The 22449-nt window shown below is 37.7% G+C and overlaps 1 protein-coding gene across 1 annotated transcript; it reads left to right on the forward strand.

Annotated features, from left to right (window-relative positions):
* The first annotated feature begins 2772 nt into the window (after positions 1–2772).
* Positions 2773–21832, forward strand: LOC126078203 (translation initiation factor IF-2-like). The gene is made up of 4 exons (XM_049888443.1): positions 2773–2785; positions 7804–8311; positions 16904–16988; positions 21173–21832. Exons 1-4 carry the CDS (start codon positions 2773–2775, stop codon positions 21326–21328), a joined length of 762 nt encoding a protein of 253 aa, XP_049744400.1. The 3' UTR covers positions 21329–21832.
* The last annotated feature ends 617 nt before the right edge of the window (positions 21833–22449 follow it).

Raw genomic sequence — 22449 nt, forward strand, 5'->3', positions numbered from 1 at the left:
AGGAACCACCATACTGTTTTCCACAATAACTGTACCATTTTGCATTCCCACCAGCAATAGATAAGGGCTTCAATTTGTGTAATAGACATATTTACAACAATAACAAACAATAGCTGCTGAGGCTACTTATGTACAACCAAACACCTCATCAGATTTCTTTTCTAGATTTGGAGGTTTAGGGTCATGGCTTTATGGGATATCCCAGTTAATTGGCCTAATAATGTGTTTAGTGCCTCTGTACTATCTTCTAGTTCATTGTGTTAGTGCCTAGGGGCTTAAAAGCTTGCAAGCAACCATCCAAGGCACAACAATTGGTCTCTAATCACCTGGAGCAACAGAGGAAGAAGGAGAGTCAGAAATAGGAGGATGTGGAATGTGTGGCTAATGGCCTTCATGAACAACTGCCTCTTTTGCCATGAGACCAGAAGAACTGGATGGTGCCCAGCTACCATTACTGAATATTTTGATCAAAGATTCCATAGGAGAATCCTGATCAAAAGGTCCATAGGAGAATCCTGATCAAAAGGAGAAAAATGTAGAACACAATTTCAAATTCTCATGGACTCCAGACTTTCTGTAGCCCAGCAGGGTGTTTGAACTCTTGGAAAAAAGGCATTTTTTTTGCAGAGAGATCATGATTTCAAAATGAGCGGAATTTTTAAAAGAAACCTTGAGAAGATTGGTACGTCAATAAAAAAACGTCAATAGCACATGTATATTATGGACATTGATAGGGTAAACAAAACAAAACAAACCTAAATTAGTAAATCATTTACTAATTTATAGCTTTTTTTTTTTTCCTGTAAGCAATGAGAAGCTATCAAGTATTTGTGCAGGAAAATAATGATACCAGCTTTGCTGCTAGAAAAAAAAACTGGCAGCGTAGAGGAAGTAGGCAGACTAGATTGGGAACAGGCTAGTTAAAGTAGAGAAACTAGCTACGTTCATGAAATTTCCTTGAATCCATAAACGAACAAAAAGCCTCAATTTTCCCTTTGGTGCATTTTAATTTTAAAACTAAAACGCAGGTATTTTGGAAGTACTTTACTTTTCTTGAATTTATCAGATCATCAACTCCTTAAATAAAACTATTTAAAAAAAGAAAGCCATTGCTAGTTTTTAAGCATTAAGGGTATTAAAGTATTTTAGCCTGAGAAAAGAGGACTTTTAAGAAATGACAAAGAACACCGTTCATTACTGCGCAATTGTAAAGCACTATCATACAAGCACAGAATATTCTCTTATTAACATGAAAAGCAAAGTGATGACTGTAGGTCTCTGAATATTTGAGTCTCCCTCCTTAAGCCATGTAAGCCCTCAATTTTACATTTTGCTTCAGGCCTATAAAATATACTGAGACTCATACATAAAAGATTTCTTAGCAAAGCCAGGTAATGCTGGTGTAAGTATATTTCATAGGAAGAAAAGAAATTCAAATTATAGTGTGAGTAATGGTTGTTACAAAGCATTAACTGTAAACTAAAAACCAAACCAAAAAACAAAAGTGAGGTTAATTTAGATGAACTTTCATACAGGTTGTCAATTCATTACTGTCTTCAATATGTATAGGGCTCAAATGTCTCGGTCATGAATTTTTAGCCACCTGTGGTCAGTTTGTTAAAGAGAACTTTATTTTAAAAAGGATATACCAGTTTCACCTAAATTAACAAATACATGAATCAATATCTGTTATGTGGCAAACCTGCATGCAGAAAAAGTTAATTATCAGAAGAGACATTTGGTTGTCCATAAACAGCCTCAGCAGCTATTCTTTGTATTTGTCATTGTTGTAAATATATTTATCACATAACTGTTGCCAATTCAACATTTTACAGGTATACAACTTCTTTAGAGCAATTCCATTAATCAGCTGTGCAACCCTACGCTTATTCAATGTGATTTTTCTATCACTGTAAACCAAAACCACTTCTCCATTAGCAATAACGGGGGAGGACGATTCAGAAAAGAAGGGTGAGAATCATTGCAAAACTTGAGTGCAATCAATGTCACCGAGTTGTACAAGTAAAAATTGTTGAACGGGTCTATGTTCTTCTGTGTATTCTCAATAACAACAATAAAAAGTAAAATAAGTTAAAAGAAAAAAAAAAAAGAAACGCCTTCACTTCTAAACGTAAGAACGGAATACACAATTAAAAAAAAAAAAAAAAAAAACTCAACCAAACAACTAACAACAAAAAATCCACAAAAACAAAAGAAATTGTCACAGAAATGAGCATTTTTATTCCTTAATTAACATGACCATTGTTTATTAATAACGCAGTTTCTTTTGTTTTAACTTCTAATGGCAAGCAAACTCGACCTTTCATCTCATACTTACCTGTTTACATAACTGCTAATTCACTGTAATGTTTCCATTCTTCCACTACTGGTATAATTTTAAAAATGACACTGACTATGAAAAACATTTTATCAGAATACTCAATAGAATATATTCTACCAATGTGTCATTTCAAAATCAAGGATATCTGCAGGCTACTATGATACCATCACAGGAAATGCCAACATAATTTTCTTTATTGTTGTTGCTGTTATTAGGTGCCATCGAGTCAGTTCTGACTCATAGTAACCCTACGCACAACAGCATGAAACACTGCCCGGTCCTGCAGCATCCTTAAAATTGTTGCTATGCTTGAGCTCATTGTTGCAGCCACTGTGTCAATACACCTCCCTTGAGAGTTTTCCTCTTTTCCACTGACCCTGTACTTTGCCGAGCACGATGTCCTTCTCCAGGGACTGATCCCTCCTGACGACATGTCCAAAAGACGTAAGAAGCAGTTTTGCCATCCTTGCCTCTAAGGAGCATTCTGGCGGCACTTCTTCCAAGACAGATTTGGTCATTCTTTTGGCAGTCCATGGTATATTCAATATTCTTCGCCAACACCACAATTCAGAGGAGTCAATTCTGCTTCGGTCTTCCTTATTCATCGTCCAGAATTTGCATGCATATGAGGCAATTGAAAATACCATGGCTTCGGTCATGCACACCTTCGTCTTCAAGGTGACATCTTTGCTTTTCAACACTTTAAAGAGGTCTTTTGCAACAGATTTGCCGAATACAATGTGTGTTTTAGTTTCTTGACTGCCACTTTCATGGGTGTTGACTGTGGATCCAAGTAAAATGAAATCCCTGACAACTTCAATCTTTTCTCCATTTATCATGACACTGCTTATCAGTCCAGATGTGAGGATTTTTGTTTTCTTTATGTTGAGGTACAATCCATACTGAAGGCTGTGGTCTTTGATCTTCATTGGTAAATTCTTCAAGTCCTCTTTACTTTCAGCAAGCAAGGTTGTGTCATGTGCATAACGCAGGTTGTTAGCGAGTCTTCCTCCAATCCTGATGGCTCATTCTTCTTCATATAGTCCAGTTTCTCAGATTATTTGCTCAGCATACAGATTGACTAGGTATGGTGAAAGAATACAACCCCGACGCACACCTTTCCTGACTTTAAACCATGCAGTATCCCCTCGTTCTGTTCAAACAACTGTCTCTTGAACTATGTACAGGTTCCTCAAGAGCACAATTAAGAGTTCTGGAAATCCCATTCTTCACAATCCATAATTTGGTATGATCCACACAATCGAATGCCCTTGCGTAATCAATAAAACCCAGATAAACATCTTTCCGGTATTCTCTGCTTTTAGCTAGGATCCATCCGACATAAGCAATGATATCCCTGGTTCCATGTCTTCTTCTGAATTTGGCTTGGATTTTTGGCAGTTCCCTGTCAATATACTACTGCAGTCACTTTTGAATAATCTTCAGCAAAATTTTACTTGCGTGTAATATTAAGGATATTGTTCAATAATTTCCACATTTAGTTGGATAATCTTTCTCTGGAATAGGCATAAACATGAATATTCTCCTGTTGGTTGGCCAGGTAGCTATCTTCCAAATTTCTTGGCATAGACGGGTGAGCACTTCCAGTGCTGCATCTGTTTGCTGAAATATTTTAATTGGTATTCTGTCTATTCCTGGAGCCTTGTTTTTCATAAGTGCCTTCAGTGCAGCTTCGACTTCTTCCTTCATTACTATTGGTTCCTGATCATACACTACCTCCTGAAATGATTGAACATTGACCAATTCTTTTTGGTATAGTGACTCTGTGTATTCCTTCCATCTTCTTTTGATGTTTTCTGCATCGTTTAATATTTTTCCCGTAGAATCCTTCACTATTACAACTTAAGGCTTGAATTTTTTCTTCAGTTCTTTCAGCTTGAGAAATGTGGAGCCTGTTCTTCCCTCTTGGTTTTCTAACTCCAGGTCTTTGCATGTGTCATTACAATACTTTACTTTGTCTTCTTGAGCTGCCCTTTGGAATCTTCTGTTCAACTCTTTTACTTCATCATTTCTTACTTTTGCTTTAGCTACTCGATGTTCAAGACTGGTTTTCATAGTCTCTTCTGACATCCATGTTGGTCTTTTCTTTCTTTCCTGTCTTCTTAATGACCTTTGCTTTCTTCATGTATGATGTCCTTGATGTTATCCTACAATTTGTCTGCTCTTCAGTCATTGGTGTTCAGTGCATTCAATGGTCTCTACATTTAGGTGGGATATATTCAAGTTTGTACTTTGGCTATTGTGGACTTGTTCTAATTTTCTTCAGTTTCAACTCGAACTTGCATATGAGCAATTGATGATATGTTCCATAGTCCCTGGCATTGTTTTCACTGATGATATTGAGCTTCTCCATTGTATTGTTGATTTCTGTGTATTCCACCCACCAGAATAGTTGCCACTTTTGTTGTTGAATAAAGGCATTTGCAATGAAGAAGTCATTGGTCTTGCAAAATTCTATCAAGCAATCTCTGGTGTCATTTCTGTCACTAAGGCTGTATTTTCCAACTAGGGATGCTACTTCCTTTACAACTTTGGGATTTCAATCAATCACCAGTAATTATCAATGCATCTTGATTGCATGCTTGATAAATTTTAGACTGCTGAAATTGGCAAAAATCTTATTAACTGGGTCCAAATATCCATACTTAAGTTTTAAGAAAAAGTATATTTAAGAGTGAAACTTAGTTATGTTACAGCTAATTGTCTTTGGGAAAAATAAAATGTTATTGTTTTTCCTAATCTGACTCAATAAGTTTAGCATAGCAGTTTTCAAAAAATTAAATGGCAACTTACTTTAAAAACATCACCTTATTGAAAATATAAAATAAAAGAACCGGCAAGATGGTAAGGGACACTCTAAGGTCAAAGACTAAGTAAATGCAGGAAACCAGAGAATTAAACAGAGCACTACATCATGCTTTCATCTTGAGAATATTTGCTGAATGTGGTACAGCTGAATTTGGTTTTGAGGGCCTCTGGGCACAGAGGATCAAGACATAAAACCAAAGGTCTGTGTAAGGAGAAACTTTTTCACTCCTCCCACATGATGGCAAGATCAACAAAGGCTACATCCTGAACGTAAAGGATGAATTAGAAATATATCTCAACAGAGAAGAGCCTGTAAAGAAAATTGCTGGTCAAAATAAAACCAACAGATCAACAACAACTCGAACTAAAAATTAAGTTTAAAGTGCTTCCAAGTTGTAACTGTCTACAGGTCACTACGTAGAATGTTCTGCAAATTTTCTCCAGACTTACAGCTTCAGCCCAGGCTTCCATGAATTCCCATAGATCAGTTTATGAATAATATAAACTCAGACATCATTAAAATCACAATAAGATACTATGAGTGAGAGCCAGAAAAATCAAGAAGTAGAAAAATCAGAGCTATAAAGACTTCAGATACTGAAACTATGTGGCACAAAAGAAACAAAAAAATGTTTGTATGTAGAAGTAAATAAAAAAGGGATTGAAAAATGGCTAAGAAGCAAGTGTTATGGATTGAATTATGTTCTCCAAAAATATTGGTTGAAATCTTAATGCTGCTATCTGTAAATATGACTGTTTGGAAATTGAAGTTTTCTTTTTTATGTTAATGAGGTCATACCAGAGTAGGGCCGGTCCTAAACCTAATCACGAGTTATAGAGAGCAGAATGGACACAGAGACACACACAGGAGGCAGATGCCACATGAAGATGAACAAACAGGCAGATGCACCTACAAACCCAGGAACTCCAAGGTTTGCTGGTAGCCCCTGGAAGCTGAAATAGGCAAAGGGCCTCCTGCTAGAGCCATGGCCCTGAATTCAGAAATCTAGCCTTCTAAACTGTGAAAATAAATAAATTTCTGTTCTTTAGAGCCACCCACTTGAGGCATATTTTTTGTTATGGCAACACTAGGTAATTGAGATAGAAATTGACTAGAAAACAACCAAGTATATTTGAAAAACAGAAGTTTTCTAGAAGTGAAAACTTTTGCTATTAAAATGTAAAACCTAATGGCAGATAAGAGTTTAAGAATTAGGCAACTTGAAAATAAACCCATAGATTTTATCTAGAATATAGCCCAGAAAGAAAAACAGATAGACAATATGAAAGAAAGTTAAGAACAATGAAGACTAAAGTGATAACAAAATCTAATTGAATTACCAAAGGAAAAGAGACAGAAAATGGATGAGAAGCAATATTAAAACAGATAAGGACTGAGAATTTTAAAGAGTTGATAAAGAAACCAACCAACAACTTTAGGGAGCCCAAGAAATTCTGGGGAGATTAAATACAGAGAATCTTCCCTCTAAAAACACCAGCTGCTATAAAGTTTACTGATTCATGGTGACCATATGTGTATCAGAGTAGAACTGCATTTTTTTAGGGTTTTTGGTGGTTGATTTCTTGAAAGTAGACCAACAGGCCTTTCTTCTGAGGCATTTCTGGACTGGGATCTCCAACTATGCAGTTTGCAGCACCCAGGGACTTCAATTCACTCTTAGTCACATTGTATTGAAATGGCACAACTAAACAAATATAAAGACACTATCTGAAATGCTTTTAAATAAATTGAGAGAGAAAAATCCAGATTAGCTATACATGGAAAGATCACACAATTTACTGCCCAAGCTACAACTTTTGGGAGTGAAAGGGGGAAGTATTAAGTATGCTCTATGACAACAGGCATTAACTGCCACTGTCCTAGGCAAACTGATATCGGTGGTAATCCTAACTGTAAACAAATAGCAGTAACACTGACAGGTAATTTTTCTACTATAAAAATAAAAGCAAGAGAGCGTGAAATTAAATCTTCAGTATATGGAAAAATATATCAATCTCAAATATTTTACAATCAAAATTACAGGAAAATAAAGATTTTAGGACAAGGAAAACTAAACGAGCATATTATCACAAGAAGAAATCCTAAAGGTGCAATTTGGGGAAAAGTTATGAAGATCTGAAACGCATCAATGATGAATAAAGGAAACAATGGCCAATAAGAATTGAACATAAGTTTATATATAAACAACAATAAATTGTGGGGTTATTACAAACAAGATAAACCTAAAATATGTGACCAAAAAGGTATAAAAGATAAACAGGAGTTGAAGGGAGTTAAAGAATTGTCTTTTATTGATAGAAAAATGAGAATACAGATAAATTTTGCCATTAGTAAAGTGGGCATGTTAAAACTTCTAGAATGACCACTAAAGTTACACAAATTTACTGTACAATTTTCAAGCTAGTAGAAATAAACGGATTGAGAAAAAATTCCAAGGGTAGAAAATAAAGCACACAAAAGATGAAAGGCACAAAAGCAGATGTAAGAATTAAATCTAAATACATGACTGTTACAATGCAGGTAAAGCTCGATCTCTGAGGCAGCATACGCTCCCAGCAGGATAAACCAGGTAAGAGAGCCCTTTGGCGTGGGCCGGAGCGCGCCGGGTGAGGGCGTGCGCGTGCGTGCGCGCGCGCGCGCGCGCGCGGAGATGGGGTCACCGTCCCCCTGCGCGGCGCTGTGCGGTGTTGGGAGGGGTGTGGGCAGACCCGCCCGACCAACCGACCCACCCCGGCTGAGGCGGGGTTGACTGCGCGCCCTCGGGCCGCGGCGGGAGGCGCGGGAGGCGAACTAGACCGACGACCGCGGCGAGGAGCGCTGAGGGGCGGGTTTCTCGCGGGCCGCCCCGGAGGGGGCGCGGGAGCGGCGGCGGGTAAGCGCCTGGGACACGGACGGCCGCCACACCGCCCAGCGCGGTCACATGGAGAGAGGATCGGGGTGTCGCCCTCGGGGACGCAGGACGGCGGCGGAGGCCGGGTCGGCGGGCCGGGGCCGGACAGTGCTCGCACGCGTGCCCAGGACCGGGCGGGGACGAGAGGCTATTACAGGAGAGCACCTCGGCGGTACGGCGCGGGCGGGGAGCGGGACTGCAGGCGTCCGCGGAAGCGATACAAGCAGGAGTGCGAATGGGAGGCCCGACCCGCTGGAGGACGAGGGCGGGCGGCGGGGAAGGGGCGGGCGCCAAAAATAAGTGTACAAGAACAAAATGGTCCAGACAAAGGTTGCCAAAATGTGGTAAAAAAAAAAAAAAAAAAAAAGCTGATTTTATGCTGTCAACAGGAGACACACTCAAAACAAGGAGCCCTAGTGGCATACTGGTTAAGCGCTGGGCTGCTAATCAAGAGGTTGGCTATTTGAACCCACCAGCCACTTGGTGGGAGAAAGGGCAGTCTGCTTCAGTGAAGATTTACAGCCTCGGAAACCCTGTGGGGGCAGTTCTACTCTGTTTTATAGCGTCGCTACAGTGGGCATCGATTTGATGGCAGTGATTTTTTTTTTTTTTTTAATGCCCAAAACAGCAGGACAGAGAAACGTTGAAAGGGGAATAATGGAAAAATATATACAAGGAAGATGGAGAGCAAGGGTACTATTTTAGACACAATGGACTTTATACCTCAAAACATCATTATTAAAACAGTTGTTGTTAGATGCCCTCCAGTCCTTCAGCTCATGACGACCCTATGCACAACAAAACAAAACACTGCCGGGTCCTGTGCCATCCTTATGATCATTGTTATGATTGAGCTCATTGTTTCAGGCACTGTGTTAGTCCACCTCCTTGAGGGTCTTCCTCTTTTATGCTGACCCTGCATGATGTCCTCCAGGGACTGATCCCTCCAGTATGCCACTAGGGCTCCTTGTTTTGAGTGTGTCTCCTGTTGACAGCATAAAATCAGTTTTTTTTTTTTTTTACAACAACTCCAAAGTATGCAAGACACAGTCTCACCATTGTTGCTTCTAAGGAGCGTTCTGGTGGTACTTTTCCCAAGACAGATTTTTTCATTGTTTTGGCGCTCCATGATATTCAATATTCTTCACCAACCCCACAATTCAAAGACATCGATTCTTCGGTCTTATTCATTGTCCAGCTTTCACATGCGTATGATGCAATTGAAAATACCATGGCTTGGGTCGGGCACACCTTAGTCCTCAAGGTGACATCTTTGCTTTTGAACACTTCAGAGAGGTCCTTTGCAGCAGATTTACCCAGTGCAATGCGTCTTTTGATTTCTTGACTGCTGCTTCCATGGGTGTTGATTGTGGATCCAAGTAAAATGAAGTCTTTGACAACTTCCATCTTTGTTCATCATGATGTTGCTTATTGTTCCAGTTATGAGGATTTCTGTTTTCTTTATGTTGAGATGCAATTCATACTGAAGGCTGTGGTCTTTGATCTTCATTAGTAAATGCTTCAAGTCCTGTTCACTTTCAGCAAGCAGGGTTGTGTCATCTGCATAACACAGGCTGTTAATGAGTCTTCCTCCAGTCCTGATGCCCCATTCTTCATATAGTCCAGCTTCTCGGATTATTTGCTCAGCATACAGTCTAAATAGGTATGGTGAAAGGATACATCCCTGACGCACACCTTTCCTGACTTAAAACCAATCAGTATCCCCTTGTTCTGTCCGAACAACTGCCTCTTGGTCTGTGTCCAGGTTCCTCATGAGCACAATGAAGTGTTCTGAAATTCCCATTCTTCACAATGTCATCCGTAATTTGTTACGATCCACACAGTCAAATGCCTTTGTATAGTCAATAAAACACAGGTAAACATCCTTCTGGTATTCTCTGCTTTCAGCCAGGATCCATCTGACATCAGCAATGATATCCCTGGCTCCACATTCTCTTCTGAAACCAGCCTGACTTTCTGGCAGTTCCCTGTTGATATACTACTGCAGCCATTTTTGAATGATCTTCAGCAAAACTTTGCTTGCTACGGTCTGAAATTGATTGGACATGCATTCAGGATGCATTGATAATTATTGGTGATTGGAATGTGAAAGTTGGAAACAAAGAAGGATTGGCAGCTGAAAAATATGGCCTTGGTAATAGAAACAATGCTGGAGACTGAATGATAGACCTTTACAAGACCAACGACTTCTTTATTGCAAATACCTTCTTTCACGCAACATAAATGGCGACTATACACATGGACCTCACCAGATGGAACACACAGGAATCAAATTGACTACAGCCATGGAAAGAGATGATGGAAAAGCTCAATATTATCAGTCAGAACAAGGCCGGGTGCCGACGGTGGAACAGACCATCAATTGCTCATATGCAAGTTCAAGCTGAAACTGAGGAAAGTCAGAGCAAGTCCATGAGAGCCAAAATATGACCTTTATATCCCACCTGAATTTAGAGACCATCTTAAGAACAGATTTGACGCATCAAACACTAGCGACCAGACAAGTTGTGGAATGACATCAAGGATATCATACATGAAGAAAACAAGAGGTCATTGAAAAGACAGGAAAGAAAGAAAAGGCCAAGATGGATGTCAGAGGAGACTCTGAAACTTGCTCATAAACGTCGAGCAGCTCAAGCAAAAGGAAAAAAAAAAATGATGAAGTAAAAGAACTGAACACGATTTCAAGGGCGGCTCTGAAAGACAAAGTATTATAATGACATGTGCAAAGAGCTGGAGATAGAAAACCAAAGGGGAAAAACACATTTGGCGTTTCTCAGGCTGAAAGAACTGAAGAAGAATTCAAGCCTTGAGTTGCAATAGTGGAGAATAATTAAAACTACAGGGTAGAAAATGCTTTTTTTTTCCCCAAATAAGATGATGTCTACATTTGTATGCACCAATATACAAAGCGATTGATGGCTAACCTGATGGCTGCTGTTCAAAACCACCAGCAGTTGGCCAGATGGCCAAGAGAAAGATTGGGCAGTCAGCTCCTGTTGAGATTTGTAGCCTTGGAAACCCTGTGAGGTCCCTATGAGTCGGAATCAACTTGAACAGCAGGAGGTTTGTTTTTTGTTTTCTTTGATTTTATGTGTAATCTGAGGAGCCCTGCTGGCTCAGTGGTTAAAGCGCTTGGCTGCTAATACAAAGGTTGTCAGTTGGAAACCACCAGCTACACAGGAGAAAGATGTAGCTGCCTGCTTCCATAAAGATTTACAGCCTTGGGAGCCCTATGGGACAGTTCTACTCTGTCCTATGGAGTTGCTATGAGTTGGGATGGATTTTATGTCAATGAATCTTTTTTTTTTTTTTGGTTTATGCATAATATAAAATTGACATAAATGTGAGAAAAAGGAGAAATCTACAATTATAGTGACAGAAGTTTAGGATAGCTTTCTCAACAATTGGTCAAAGCAGACCAAAAAATCATGAGGATACATGATTTGAACAACACAATATTAAACTTGATATAATGAGACTCTCTTCAGCAGTGCACCCAACAACTGAAGGATCATATTATTCTCAAGGAAAAAAAACTATATACCGATTTGACTAATGAGTTCTAAAAACCCATTGCTATCGAGTTGATTCCAACTCATAGCAACCCTATATGACACAGCAGAACTACCCGATAGTGTTTCCAGGGAGCTCCAGGTGGATTCTATTGGCCGATCTTTTGGTTAGCAGTGGTAGCACTTAACCACTACACCACCAGGGTTTCTGACTAATAAAAAAAAAAAAAAAAAAGGCAAAAATCCTAAATAAAATATTATATAATAATTTCATCTTTATATAAAAATCATACATAATGGCCAAATTGGTTTATCCCAGGAATGCAAAGATAGTTTGACATTAAAAACTGATGGGTTAGACCAAAACCAAAAACCAAACCCACTGGCCATTGAGTCAATTCCGACTCATAGTGACCCCACAGGACAGAGTAGAACTGCCCCATAGAGTTTCCAACGAGCACCTGGTGGATTTGAACCACCAACCGTTTAGTTAGCAGCTGTAGCACTTAACCACTATACCACCAGGGTTTCCAGGTGGGTTAGAGCTAAGACCTTTTGTTTAGTAGCCAAGTGCTTAATCACTATACCACCAGGGCTCCTTTTACCAAATTGCTTGGTTCAAAATATGTATATATAAAAATTAAATACACTGTATTTTTAAGGACCAACAGCAAATATTTATAAAATTAATTGTTAAACTATCCCATTTATAGTTGCATCAGAAATATAGGTATTTTGGAATAAGTTTAACAAAAGATATCCAAGACATATGAAGGAAATTATAACATGAAAAGAAGTTCTACCAAAAATGGAGAGATACTCCAAGTATCTGAGGGTTAAAAGATGCTATATATAAATCATGCATATTCTTCCCAAATTAATCTATCATTTCAAGCAACACCAATCAAAATAACAGATCATATTAGTGCGTGTATGTGTGCAATTTGAGAAACGTAAAATTCATATGGAAGTGCAAGGGTGAAAAACAAGGTACGTACAAATGTAAAAAAGAAAAGGTCGATTAGCCTGCCTTAAAAATATTCATATATCTGTTGTAATTAAGAGATTATACAGTTAGGACAATGAGAGACACACTGAAAAATACAAAATAGAGAACCCAAACTGAGGTATCATTGCAGAAATGTTGGAAAAGGGCACACACAGTCTTATGCAGGAGCTGGCATGTTCTGGCTTGTAAAAAATGATTGTTAAATATTCAGAAATTTTGAAAGGTGGTTTTTAACCATTAAAAATTAAATTATATATATTAAAAACAAGGACAATGAACAGCGAAAACTCAATATTTCCTAATTACATGACTACTTTTTACTATTTTTTTTTATAATCTTGATGTTATTTTCCTATATTGTATGTGAATGGGGGAAAGACTACATAGTGGTCTGCTATTGCACATCTTTGCTAACTTTGTTTTCAATGATGACATACTGGTGTTATTATTAGTAAACATGGAGTCCATTCTGACTCATAATGACCCTGTGTGCAGAGGGGAACTGATTCATAGGGTTTTCAAGGCTGTGAAATTTTGGAAGCTGATCACCAGTCCTATCTTCCAAGGTGCCTGTGGGTGGTTTTGAAATGCCGACTTTCAGCTAATAGTCAAGTGCTTAACTGTTTGCACCATGCACGATTCTGATGTCCTGCTAGTAGCTTAAAATCAACAATGGTGTGAGTAATTACACCACAGTTGTTGCAGACACTACAATCAGGCCCCACACCTCCCCAAAGGGTCAGTTGTTAAACATTTACCAGTACAACACTGGACAGTCTTTTTCAGTAAATGGTGCTCAGATAATTGGACAGGCATGTGGGAAAGCAAAGTAGCTCAGGATATCACAGTTTATGCAACAATTAATTCTAAGCAGAATAAAGGCTTAAATGTAAAAGGTAAAAACTTTCATAAATTTTTTTTTTTTTTTAATTATCTCATTTCCTCAGCGTAAGGAAGGATTTCCTAAACAACATACACAAAGAAAGCACTGATGATAATGCTAATCTTTAATGAGTTCAACTGCATTGCAGTTAGGAACTGGTCACCAACACCACAATGACAGTAAAAAGAATGAGAGAGGATATTGCAAAATTCTGAAAGAACAAGAAAAATGACCAAAGAAAGTGGGGTGGAGAGGATCACAAAGGTGACTTATATTCCACAGTACTTTGAATACTTAGAGTTCAACTGCTCTCTGTGGAATCTGCCCTTTTATAAAAGTATGTGATTGTTTAAGGGATTAGAAATAGGTTCACGAGTCTGTCTGCAGTGACACACTAACTAATGCGGAAGAGTGCTTAAACCCAAAGGCCTTATAAACATCCACGAAGAAGGGGAAAAAAAAAAACTAATGTGAAATGCTGCTAACTATGCATGTAACTCACAGTGTACTCTTCACAAATTAGAAAGGAGTTGCTATGGCTTATTAATGAAATGTTAATATGTTTTAAAATTGAAACCAGACAGTTGGGGATTAAAGAACTATGGGTAAATGTTGAATACACTTACCTAGACTTCATAATTCAACTAAATCTGGTTGCCTTAGGAAAAGAGTTTGAATATATAGAGATATATAATTTGAATATATACTGTATATATATAATTTGAATATTTATATTCACCTTAAGCTACAATTCAGTCAATTCCAATTCATTTTATATAATCCAAATTATATAGCTGTATATCGAAATATATATATGTTTTTTTCTAATCCTTTTATTCTAGTGTAATGAAATACAAGTGTGTATGCAGATTCAGTTCATCACTGGAAATTGAAAATCTCTCATTTGCAAAAGAGTAGGCTGTGAAATGGCAGCGGTTTTCAGAATTAAGATTCCTTAGAGAGGAATGAAGAGAGAGAATCTTAGAGCAGAAAAAGACCTCAGGGATGATCTCTTCCCGTCCCTTATATTACAGATAGAGAATCCTCTGCAGAGACGCAGTTACCTGCCCGAGGTCACCCAGCTAGCCGGTAACAAAGTAATGGGCTTTGATATGAATCAGTGTATCTCAGTGTTGGAGTTACAAAGAAATTACATGAGTTCATGGCCACATCTGTTTTCCTGATGCTTTTTTTTACACACCCAATTTCTTTAAACATGTTTTAGAATGATAATATTATGGTACAGTTTAAAAACAGATAAAGGCACTAGCCTGACAGAATGGAGCTTCTATTCCAATTATAGCCAGATAAAAGGATTCACCGTTTCAGGGCTACCAAAAGATAAATAGATTCATTCTGCTGGAAAATACAGTGACTGATGAATTTCGCCACAAGGATTAAAATCACTGGGTAAAATTTTTAAAAGTATTCACAGATGGTTGCACAATATGATGAAAGTAATTAATGTCACTGAATTGTACATGTAAAAAATGTTGAAATGGCAAATTGTTATATATGTCACCACAATAAACTTTTTTTTTTTCACAAAACATTTCCAAAACCCTAGTAGTAAGGAGAAGAACGTTTGTCATGTGAGTATATGAGATACTCTAGCTTGATGTTCCATTTGCTAATTCAACTGCAGATTTTGTCACTGTCCCAGGGGAGCTCAGTCTACTAACTAAAGAGCTATAGTCAATCAGCTCTAATAGATGTTTTCATGTTGCAGGAAACGCTTGAACCAGGGGCCTCTGACCTATTGAAGGCTTCCCTGGGCAAAGGCAGGACGAACTGAGTTCTAAAGAAAATCAGGTGTCAGCTGAGTTGAGTGGGGTAGGTAGAAGCAAGGCAGGACCCCAGCATCAGGTTGTGAGTATGGCTGGACATCATGGAACCTGGGAGAGTATAGAAAAACACAAATTTGGAACAAAACGATATTGGTTAAACCATGAAGAGCCTTGTAGTGCATTAGACAATTTTGGATTTTATCTTAAGAGCGAAAGGAAGCCATTAATGTGTTTTAAGTAATGAAATTCTATGTTAAATGTGCATTTGAAAATAATCATTCAGAATCTCTGTGAACTTGAAAAAGTTATTTGCATCTCTTTCTTTACCAGTAAAAGAGTGACTCTATGTGGGATTCGAGATACAGGATGATACATAATGTCTAGTTAATCAATAAAGGTTAATACCTTTCTGGAATATTCTAAAATTTTAATTTTTGGACAAGAATCATAAAGATAATAAAAGCATAGTGTTTGATTCTCTTCCCATCCTTATGCACCACCTAGCACAGTAACCCTTTCCTGGTGAAAGCTAAAAAACATTCCACTAATTGACTATTAGTCAAACCACCAGTTCCACTGAGTTAAAATTCTTCAATCAGAAATATACAGACAGGTGTTTTTGATGTGCAGCACCCGCCCTCCCCCTACTTCTTTTGAAATAGGCTTGACAGGCTCCTTAGGAAATGTTCTGTTCAGTGAATTAAATAGCGATGTGGGCAACTGTTTGAAATGCATATGAAGGGCAAAGCAGCTTGAAGCCAGCCTTTCTGTTAGTAAATTGTGTATTTATTAGGACTCTCCAAACATGGGTGGTTTCTGTTTGCCAATGATTTTATTTTCTGTCCAGCACTTTGGTGCAGACTCAATTTCCCTGAAAATACACAGCAGTTCTGAAAACTCAGTTTTAAAAAGGGTATACACTAGTTAGTGCATGTGTTTTCTTTTCCCCTGCCACCTTGTGAAAGAGCACCTGAAACTACAATTCAATCAATCCCAATTCATTTGAGAGTTATATTTATTAATAAATTTCCTGAACAAGATTTCAGATTCTCAACACCTCCTGAAATTAGTTTGTGCAAGCCATTTCCAACACAGTGTCCCTGATTATAGTATTTATCAAGAAACAGCTCTTTGGGGTACTTTAAATTTCGCTGTGGACAACCCTGGCTTTACTGGAGACTAGGGACTATTTTTTTTTTTTTTTTTAGGGACTTATAGGTAGAATAGGACACTGCATTCCTATTACAGGGGAATGCCTTCCTCATGGCTCCTGCATATAGGGGAATGTCTTTCAAACAGATGACTAGGCTCAGTAATTTGGGGTTTGGATACAATCCTACTGAAAGATAGCTTAGAATTGCTTTCTTAATCAAGAATACATTTTTTATTCTAATTTAACAACCTATTTCCCCCCGAAGGTATTTAGTATTATATCCAAAAACTAATTACATGGAATAAACAGAGATCCAGGTGATTTTCCATAGAAATTACTGTATTTTTACTCAAATAATGCCTGTCTTCTATGTGTGTTTGCCAACCTCGCCCTTCCCCTGTAAAGAATTTTAGTAAGTGCGCTTTGCTAATTTTTTTTTTTTTTTTTTTACAGCAACCTGAAAAAAAAAAAAAAAAGCCTAGCAGCACTTATGAAAATACCTCACGGGGGGAGGACGTGGTTGGCAAACGCAGAGAAGGTGCGTGTTATTTGTGTAAAAATATGGTATATATTGAAATTAAAATGTTTTGTAGGTTTTTTTTAATGAAAATAAGTAGCTCAGAGAGTTCAGAATCTTAAATGCTACAATAAATTTGAATCATATCTATTGCCTTTACTTGTTTTGGAGGCATTTGTTTTAATAATGGATTTTTTTAAATATGCAACTCTTAATTAACCTATATTTTTTATTAGGTATATTTCAAGTACTTAGATTCCCCAAATCTGTATGTATTCCAAAGTGTTATAACAACAGAACTTGGACTTCAATTTTATAAAATGGTTACGATTTGCATCTTATGTTCAGAAAGCTTAATGTTACATTTCTCCTTTCAACCCCCTGCTAAGTAAAATAAATGGATACACATTAGGGTTCTGACCTGTTTAAGAGTTTGCATTCTGAAGTACTATTCTTTACATAGTTAATGATAGTTTTATATTTAAATTACCAAATAATAATTATGATTTGCCATTAGCTAAGTGACATTCTGTGAGCTTGTTAGACACCCCTTCAATGTACATTATCTTCAATTATTAATCATTAAAACTCCATAATATTAAAAATCACTGGAGAAAAACCACCTATTATTAAGTTTCTTGATTCATTTTTCATTTAACAAAACCACAGGTATAATTCTGCCACAGTTGAAATATTAAATCTCTCTAGGTTTTTTAGGATAGAGGAGACTTAAATATACATTATTTCTGTCTTCCTGTCCCAGTATTATAATGGTATTTTTTTTTTTTCTAAACCCTGATGACATAGTGGTTAAGTGCTATAGCTGCTAACCAAAGGGTTAGCAGTTCGAATCCGCCAGGGGCTCCTTGGAAACTCTATGGGGCAGTTCTACTCTGTCCTGTAGGGTTGCTATGAGTCAAAATCGACTCGATGGCACTGGGTTTGGTTTGGTTTGATCCCAGTTCAGGTAGGCCACTAAAAAGTAACAACGACTTATCAAGAATGGTGAAGGTTGGGAGTGGTCCACCATTATCATTTGTATTACACTGCCATTGCTTAAAATTTCTGATAGATGGTGATAATAAAAACCAGATGAATTTTGTTGTTTTTGTTGTTCGGTGCCATCCAGTTGGGTCAGACTCATAGTGACCCTATGTACAACACAATGAAATACTGCCTAGTCCTGCAGCATCATCACAGTCCTTGCTATGTTTGAATCTATTCTTGTATCCACTATGCCAATCCATCTCATTGAGGGTCTTCCTCTTTTTCGATAACCCTCCACTTTACCAAGCATGATATGATTCTCCAGGGACCACTCCCTCCTGATAACACGTCCAAAGTACATAAGATAAAGTTTCACCATTCTTGCTGCTAAGGAGTATTCTGGCTGTACATCTTCCAAGACATCTGTTCATTCTACTGACAGTCCATGGTATAGCCAATATTCTTAAGAACACCATAATTCAAATGCATCAACTCTTCTTTGGTCTTCCTTATTTATTGTCCAGCTTTCATATACATATGAAGCAACAGAAAATACCATGGCTTGGGTCAGGCTCACTTAAGTCCTCAAAGTAGCATCTTTGATCAAATTTATACACCAACCACTAATGCCAAAGATGAAGAAATTGAAGATTTTTACCAACTTCTGCAGTCCAAAATTGATCAAATATGCAATCAAGATGCATTGATAATTACTTGGTGATTGGAATGTGAAAGCTGGAAACAAAGAAGAAGGATCAATAGTTGCAAAATATGGCCTTGGTAATAGAAACCACTCTGAGATCGCATGATAGAATTTTGCAGGACCAACAACCTATTCATTGGAAATACCTTTTTACAACAGCATAAATGGTGACCATACACGTGGAACTTGCCAGATAGAAAACACAGGAATCAAAGCAACTACAGCTGTGGAAAGAGAAGAGTAGAAGCTCAATATTATCAGAACACCAGGAGCCAACTGTGGAACAAACCATTAATTGCTCATAGGCAATTCAGCTTCAAGTTGAAGCTGAAGAAAATTAAAACAAGACCATGAGAGCCAAAGTACAATCTTGAGTATATTCCACTTGAAATTAGAGACCATTTTAAGAACAGATTTGGCACATTGAACACTAATGAGCAAAGACCGTATAAGTTGTGGGGTGACAGCAAGGACATATGAAAAAGCAAAAGGTCATTAAAAAGACGGGAATGAAAGAAAAGACTAAAATGTATATCAGAAGATACTCTGAAATTTCCTCTTGAATGTAGAGTAGCTAAAGCAAAGGGAAGAAATGATCATGTAGAACAGCTGAACAGAAGATTTCAAGGGGCAACTGGAGAAGACAAAGTATTATAATGAAATGTGCAAAGACCTGGAGTTAGAAAACCAAAAGGGAAGAATACAATTTGGCATTTCTCAAGATGAACTTTTAGTTGATCTTTATTACCTTTATTCAATTCACTGTGCCAGACAATGGTCCCCTTTGGCACATTACTGAAAAGCGACAATATTGGTTTATTAGTCTATAAAATGTTGGAGTCCAAGTCCTTGACAGTACTGCACTAACTTTGTATCTCTACAGATAGACTTGTTGGAATGGACAGTTGTTGAATTTAGTGTATGGCCCTTGTCTGAAAAACACCTGCCTTCCTATAGAAAACCAAAAAAATCCAAACCTGCTGTCGTAGAGTCAATTCCAACTCATAGCAACCCTATAGGACAGAGGAGAACTGGCCCATAGAGTTTCCTAGGAGTGCCTGGTGGATTCCAACCACTGACCTTTTGGTTGGCAGCCGTAGCTCTTAATCAGTGTGTTACCAGGGTTCCCCTTCCTATAGAAGTAGATGTCAAATGACCAAACTTCTGTATCCCTGTTTGTATTTGGACAGCCCTGTTTAGGTTATACTGGACCTAAACCAGGCCAATCAGAATCACGCCTTTTAGACCTTGGAACTGGTATGAAGAAGCAGGCAATCAGAGAAAATATGAAACTTTCGAGTTGTGGAGTTGCCATCTTCTATCACAATATGACCAGTTGGAAAAGCAGAATGACCTTGACTGCAGAGAAAGGTAATAAAGTATGTGTTTGGAAGGAAGTTGAGAAGACAGGCAGAAGATTATTGGCTTATTTATTTATTTAAATTCTGAGAGTTCTCCCACGTCCTTCCTTTGACCTCCAACACATGCTTACACACACAAAGGCACCATGTATCCTTATTTAAATTCTCCCTTTTTCTTAAGCTTGTTTTAACTGGTTTCTGTCACTTGCCAACAATATGCACTAATATTTGAAAAATGTTTCTATTATTTCTTGAAGACATTCAAATAAATTTCTACTGGGTATTATGATACAAGTTCCTTACATCCAGTCATTGATTTTCATGTATTCTATGTAAAGTTATATTTTTGTGGTCCTTAATTCCAAATCTGGTTTGCCCTTAGGTCAAAACCTAAGTCTTCTTTTGAGTAGACAATGATTTCTCTGTAACTTAATCCAATATACTTTTCCTTCTTGGTTACCACAATAGTCCTTATGCTTTATTTCTTAAAGCTGATATCTCTGTTTTCACAATGCTCTGTCATCTCTGCTTTCTACTGTATCTTAATGAGCAAAATGCTAATGTCCCCATGGATAATGTGCTGTAGTAGCAGTTTGTCACACAGAATCTCAGGGGTCTCAGGGGTGCAGTTCCCCTGCAAAAGTATTTTATACTTAGGGAATGGTTTATTAATCACTAAAATGTTAGAGTACTAATCTTTGACTGTCCCACACTAACTGTGCTTCTTTAGAATGTAGTATTGTTTCTTTATATTAGAATGTAACTATTATTTACAGAGATTTATTATCTCATTGAAACTCTGATTGAAAGCTGACTTATATTCTTCAGAATATTATATACACATAATTGAAATTTATAGGGAAAAAAAATCCAAATAAAAATGTTGCCTTTCAAAGTATAGTATTATAATGAAATGTGCAAAAACCTGGAGTTAGAAAACCAAAAGGAAAGAACTCACTTGGTATTTATCAAGCTGAAAGAACTGATGGAAAAACTGAAGCCTTGAGTTGTAACACTGAAGGATTCTATGGGCAAAAAATTGAACGACACAGGAAGCACCAAAAGAAGATGGACAGAATGCACAGAGTCACTGTGCATTAATTAAATTTTAATTAATTAAGTAAAAATAATTGATCAATGTTGAATCATTTCAGGATGTAGCATATGATCAAGAACTGATGGTAATGAAGGAAAAAGTCCAAGCAGCACTGAAGGCATTGGCAAAAAACAAGGAACACCAGTTGAAATGTTTCAACACATGGATGCAACACTGGAAGAGTTCACTCGTCTATGCCAAGAAATTTGGATGACAGCTACCTGGCCAAACGACGGGAAGAGATCCAGATTCATGCCCATTCCAAAGAAAGGTGTACTAATGCTGGCCCTTTGGCCTGGCTGATACTTTCTCAGAACTGAACTTCAGTCTGTTCTTTTCACCAGTACTCTTTCTTCCTCCCTTCCTGGTGTTATATCTGCACTGTGTTCTGAAGGCTCTTCCTATCTTCTCCTGCTTCATTCCCTTTATCCTTCTAGCTGCTTCCCCATTAGAGTTTTTGCAGGTCAAATGCCATCTCATCAGGATCAGGAAGACTCAAATTAACTCATCAAGGAAACACTTTTAAATGCAATTATTAAGAGAAAACCCAAGTAAAAAAAAAAAAATTAATTTTCAAAAGAAAAATGACCTAGTAGCCTGCAGTACTCAGAGAACACTTGACAAGGTACAGGGTCCTGAGGTGGTGCATTACACATGAATGGTGTTAGGTAAGGTAAGAGGTGAAGGAAGAATATTCTCTGGTGCCAAGCACTGAGTAAAGGGAAAAAACATATTGTAAAGTTTGATAAACAATGTGAGCACCAGACAAAGGGTTTCCTAAATTAGTAGAAAAATTTGGTCTTTATGCAGTAGGTGACAGATTGAATATCTATGATGCCTGTACCACAAACCAAACCCACTGCCATGGAGTTCATTCCAACTCACAGTGACCCTATAGGACAGAGAAGAACTGCCCCCATAGAATTTCCAAGGAGTGCCTGGTGGATTGGAACTACGAGCTTTTGGTTAGCAGCTGAACTCTTAACCACTACACCACCAGGGTTTCCCTGAACCACATGTGACCATCAAAAGTAAAAATCAACTTGTGATCCATGAGTTAGATGGTACATGAAGAGTTACCTTTTACTCATATTTATGTGTTTATTTTAGTCTGCATTTCACAGATATTTATTTCTTAAGCTGACATTAGAGTTTTAAAGAAGCAAATCAACCTAAAAGAAAGATGTAAGTGATGCAGTAAAACTTATAAAAGTGGAGAGCAAATTACTCAAGATTAAAAAACATTTTAAAAACCAATGAGAAACAAAAATTGCTTTTGGCTTATAAGTAACATAATAAAACTAAAATTTAAAGTCAAGAATTGTTTGTCCTTGA

The sequence above is a fragment of the Elephas maximus genome, chromosome 6 (genome assembly GCF_024166365.1).
Source record: "Elephas maximus indicus isolate mEleMax1 chromosome 6, mEleMax1 primary haplotype, whole genome shotgun sequence".
NCBI classification, from domain to species: domain Eukaryota; kingdom Metazoa; phylum Chordata; class Mammalia; order Proboscidea; family Elephantidae; genus Elephas; species Elephas maximus.

Bases quoted from the DNA above. Each gene is read 5' to 3' on its own strand.
- LOC126078203 (XM_049888443.1), top strand. The intron at 8,312-16,903 runs GTGCGAATGGGA...TTTTTTTTACAG, and splicing joins CGGAAGCGATACAAGCAGGA to CAACCTGAAAAAAAAAAAAA. The intron at 16,989-21,172 runs GTGCGTGTTATT...GAATCATTTCAG, and splicing joins GGTTGGCAAACGCAGAGAAG to GATGTAGCATATGATCAAGA.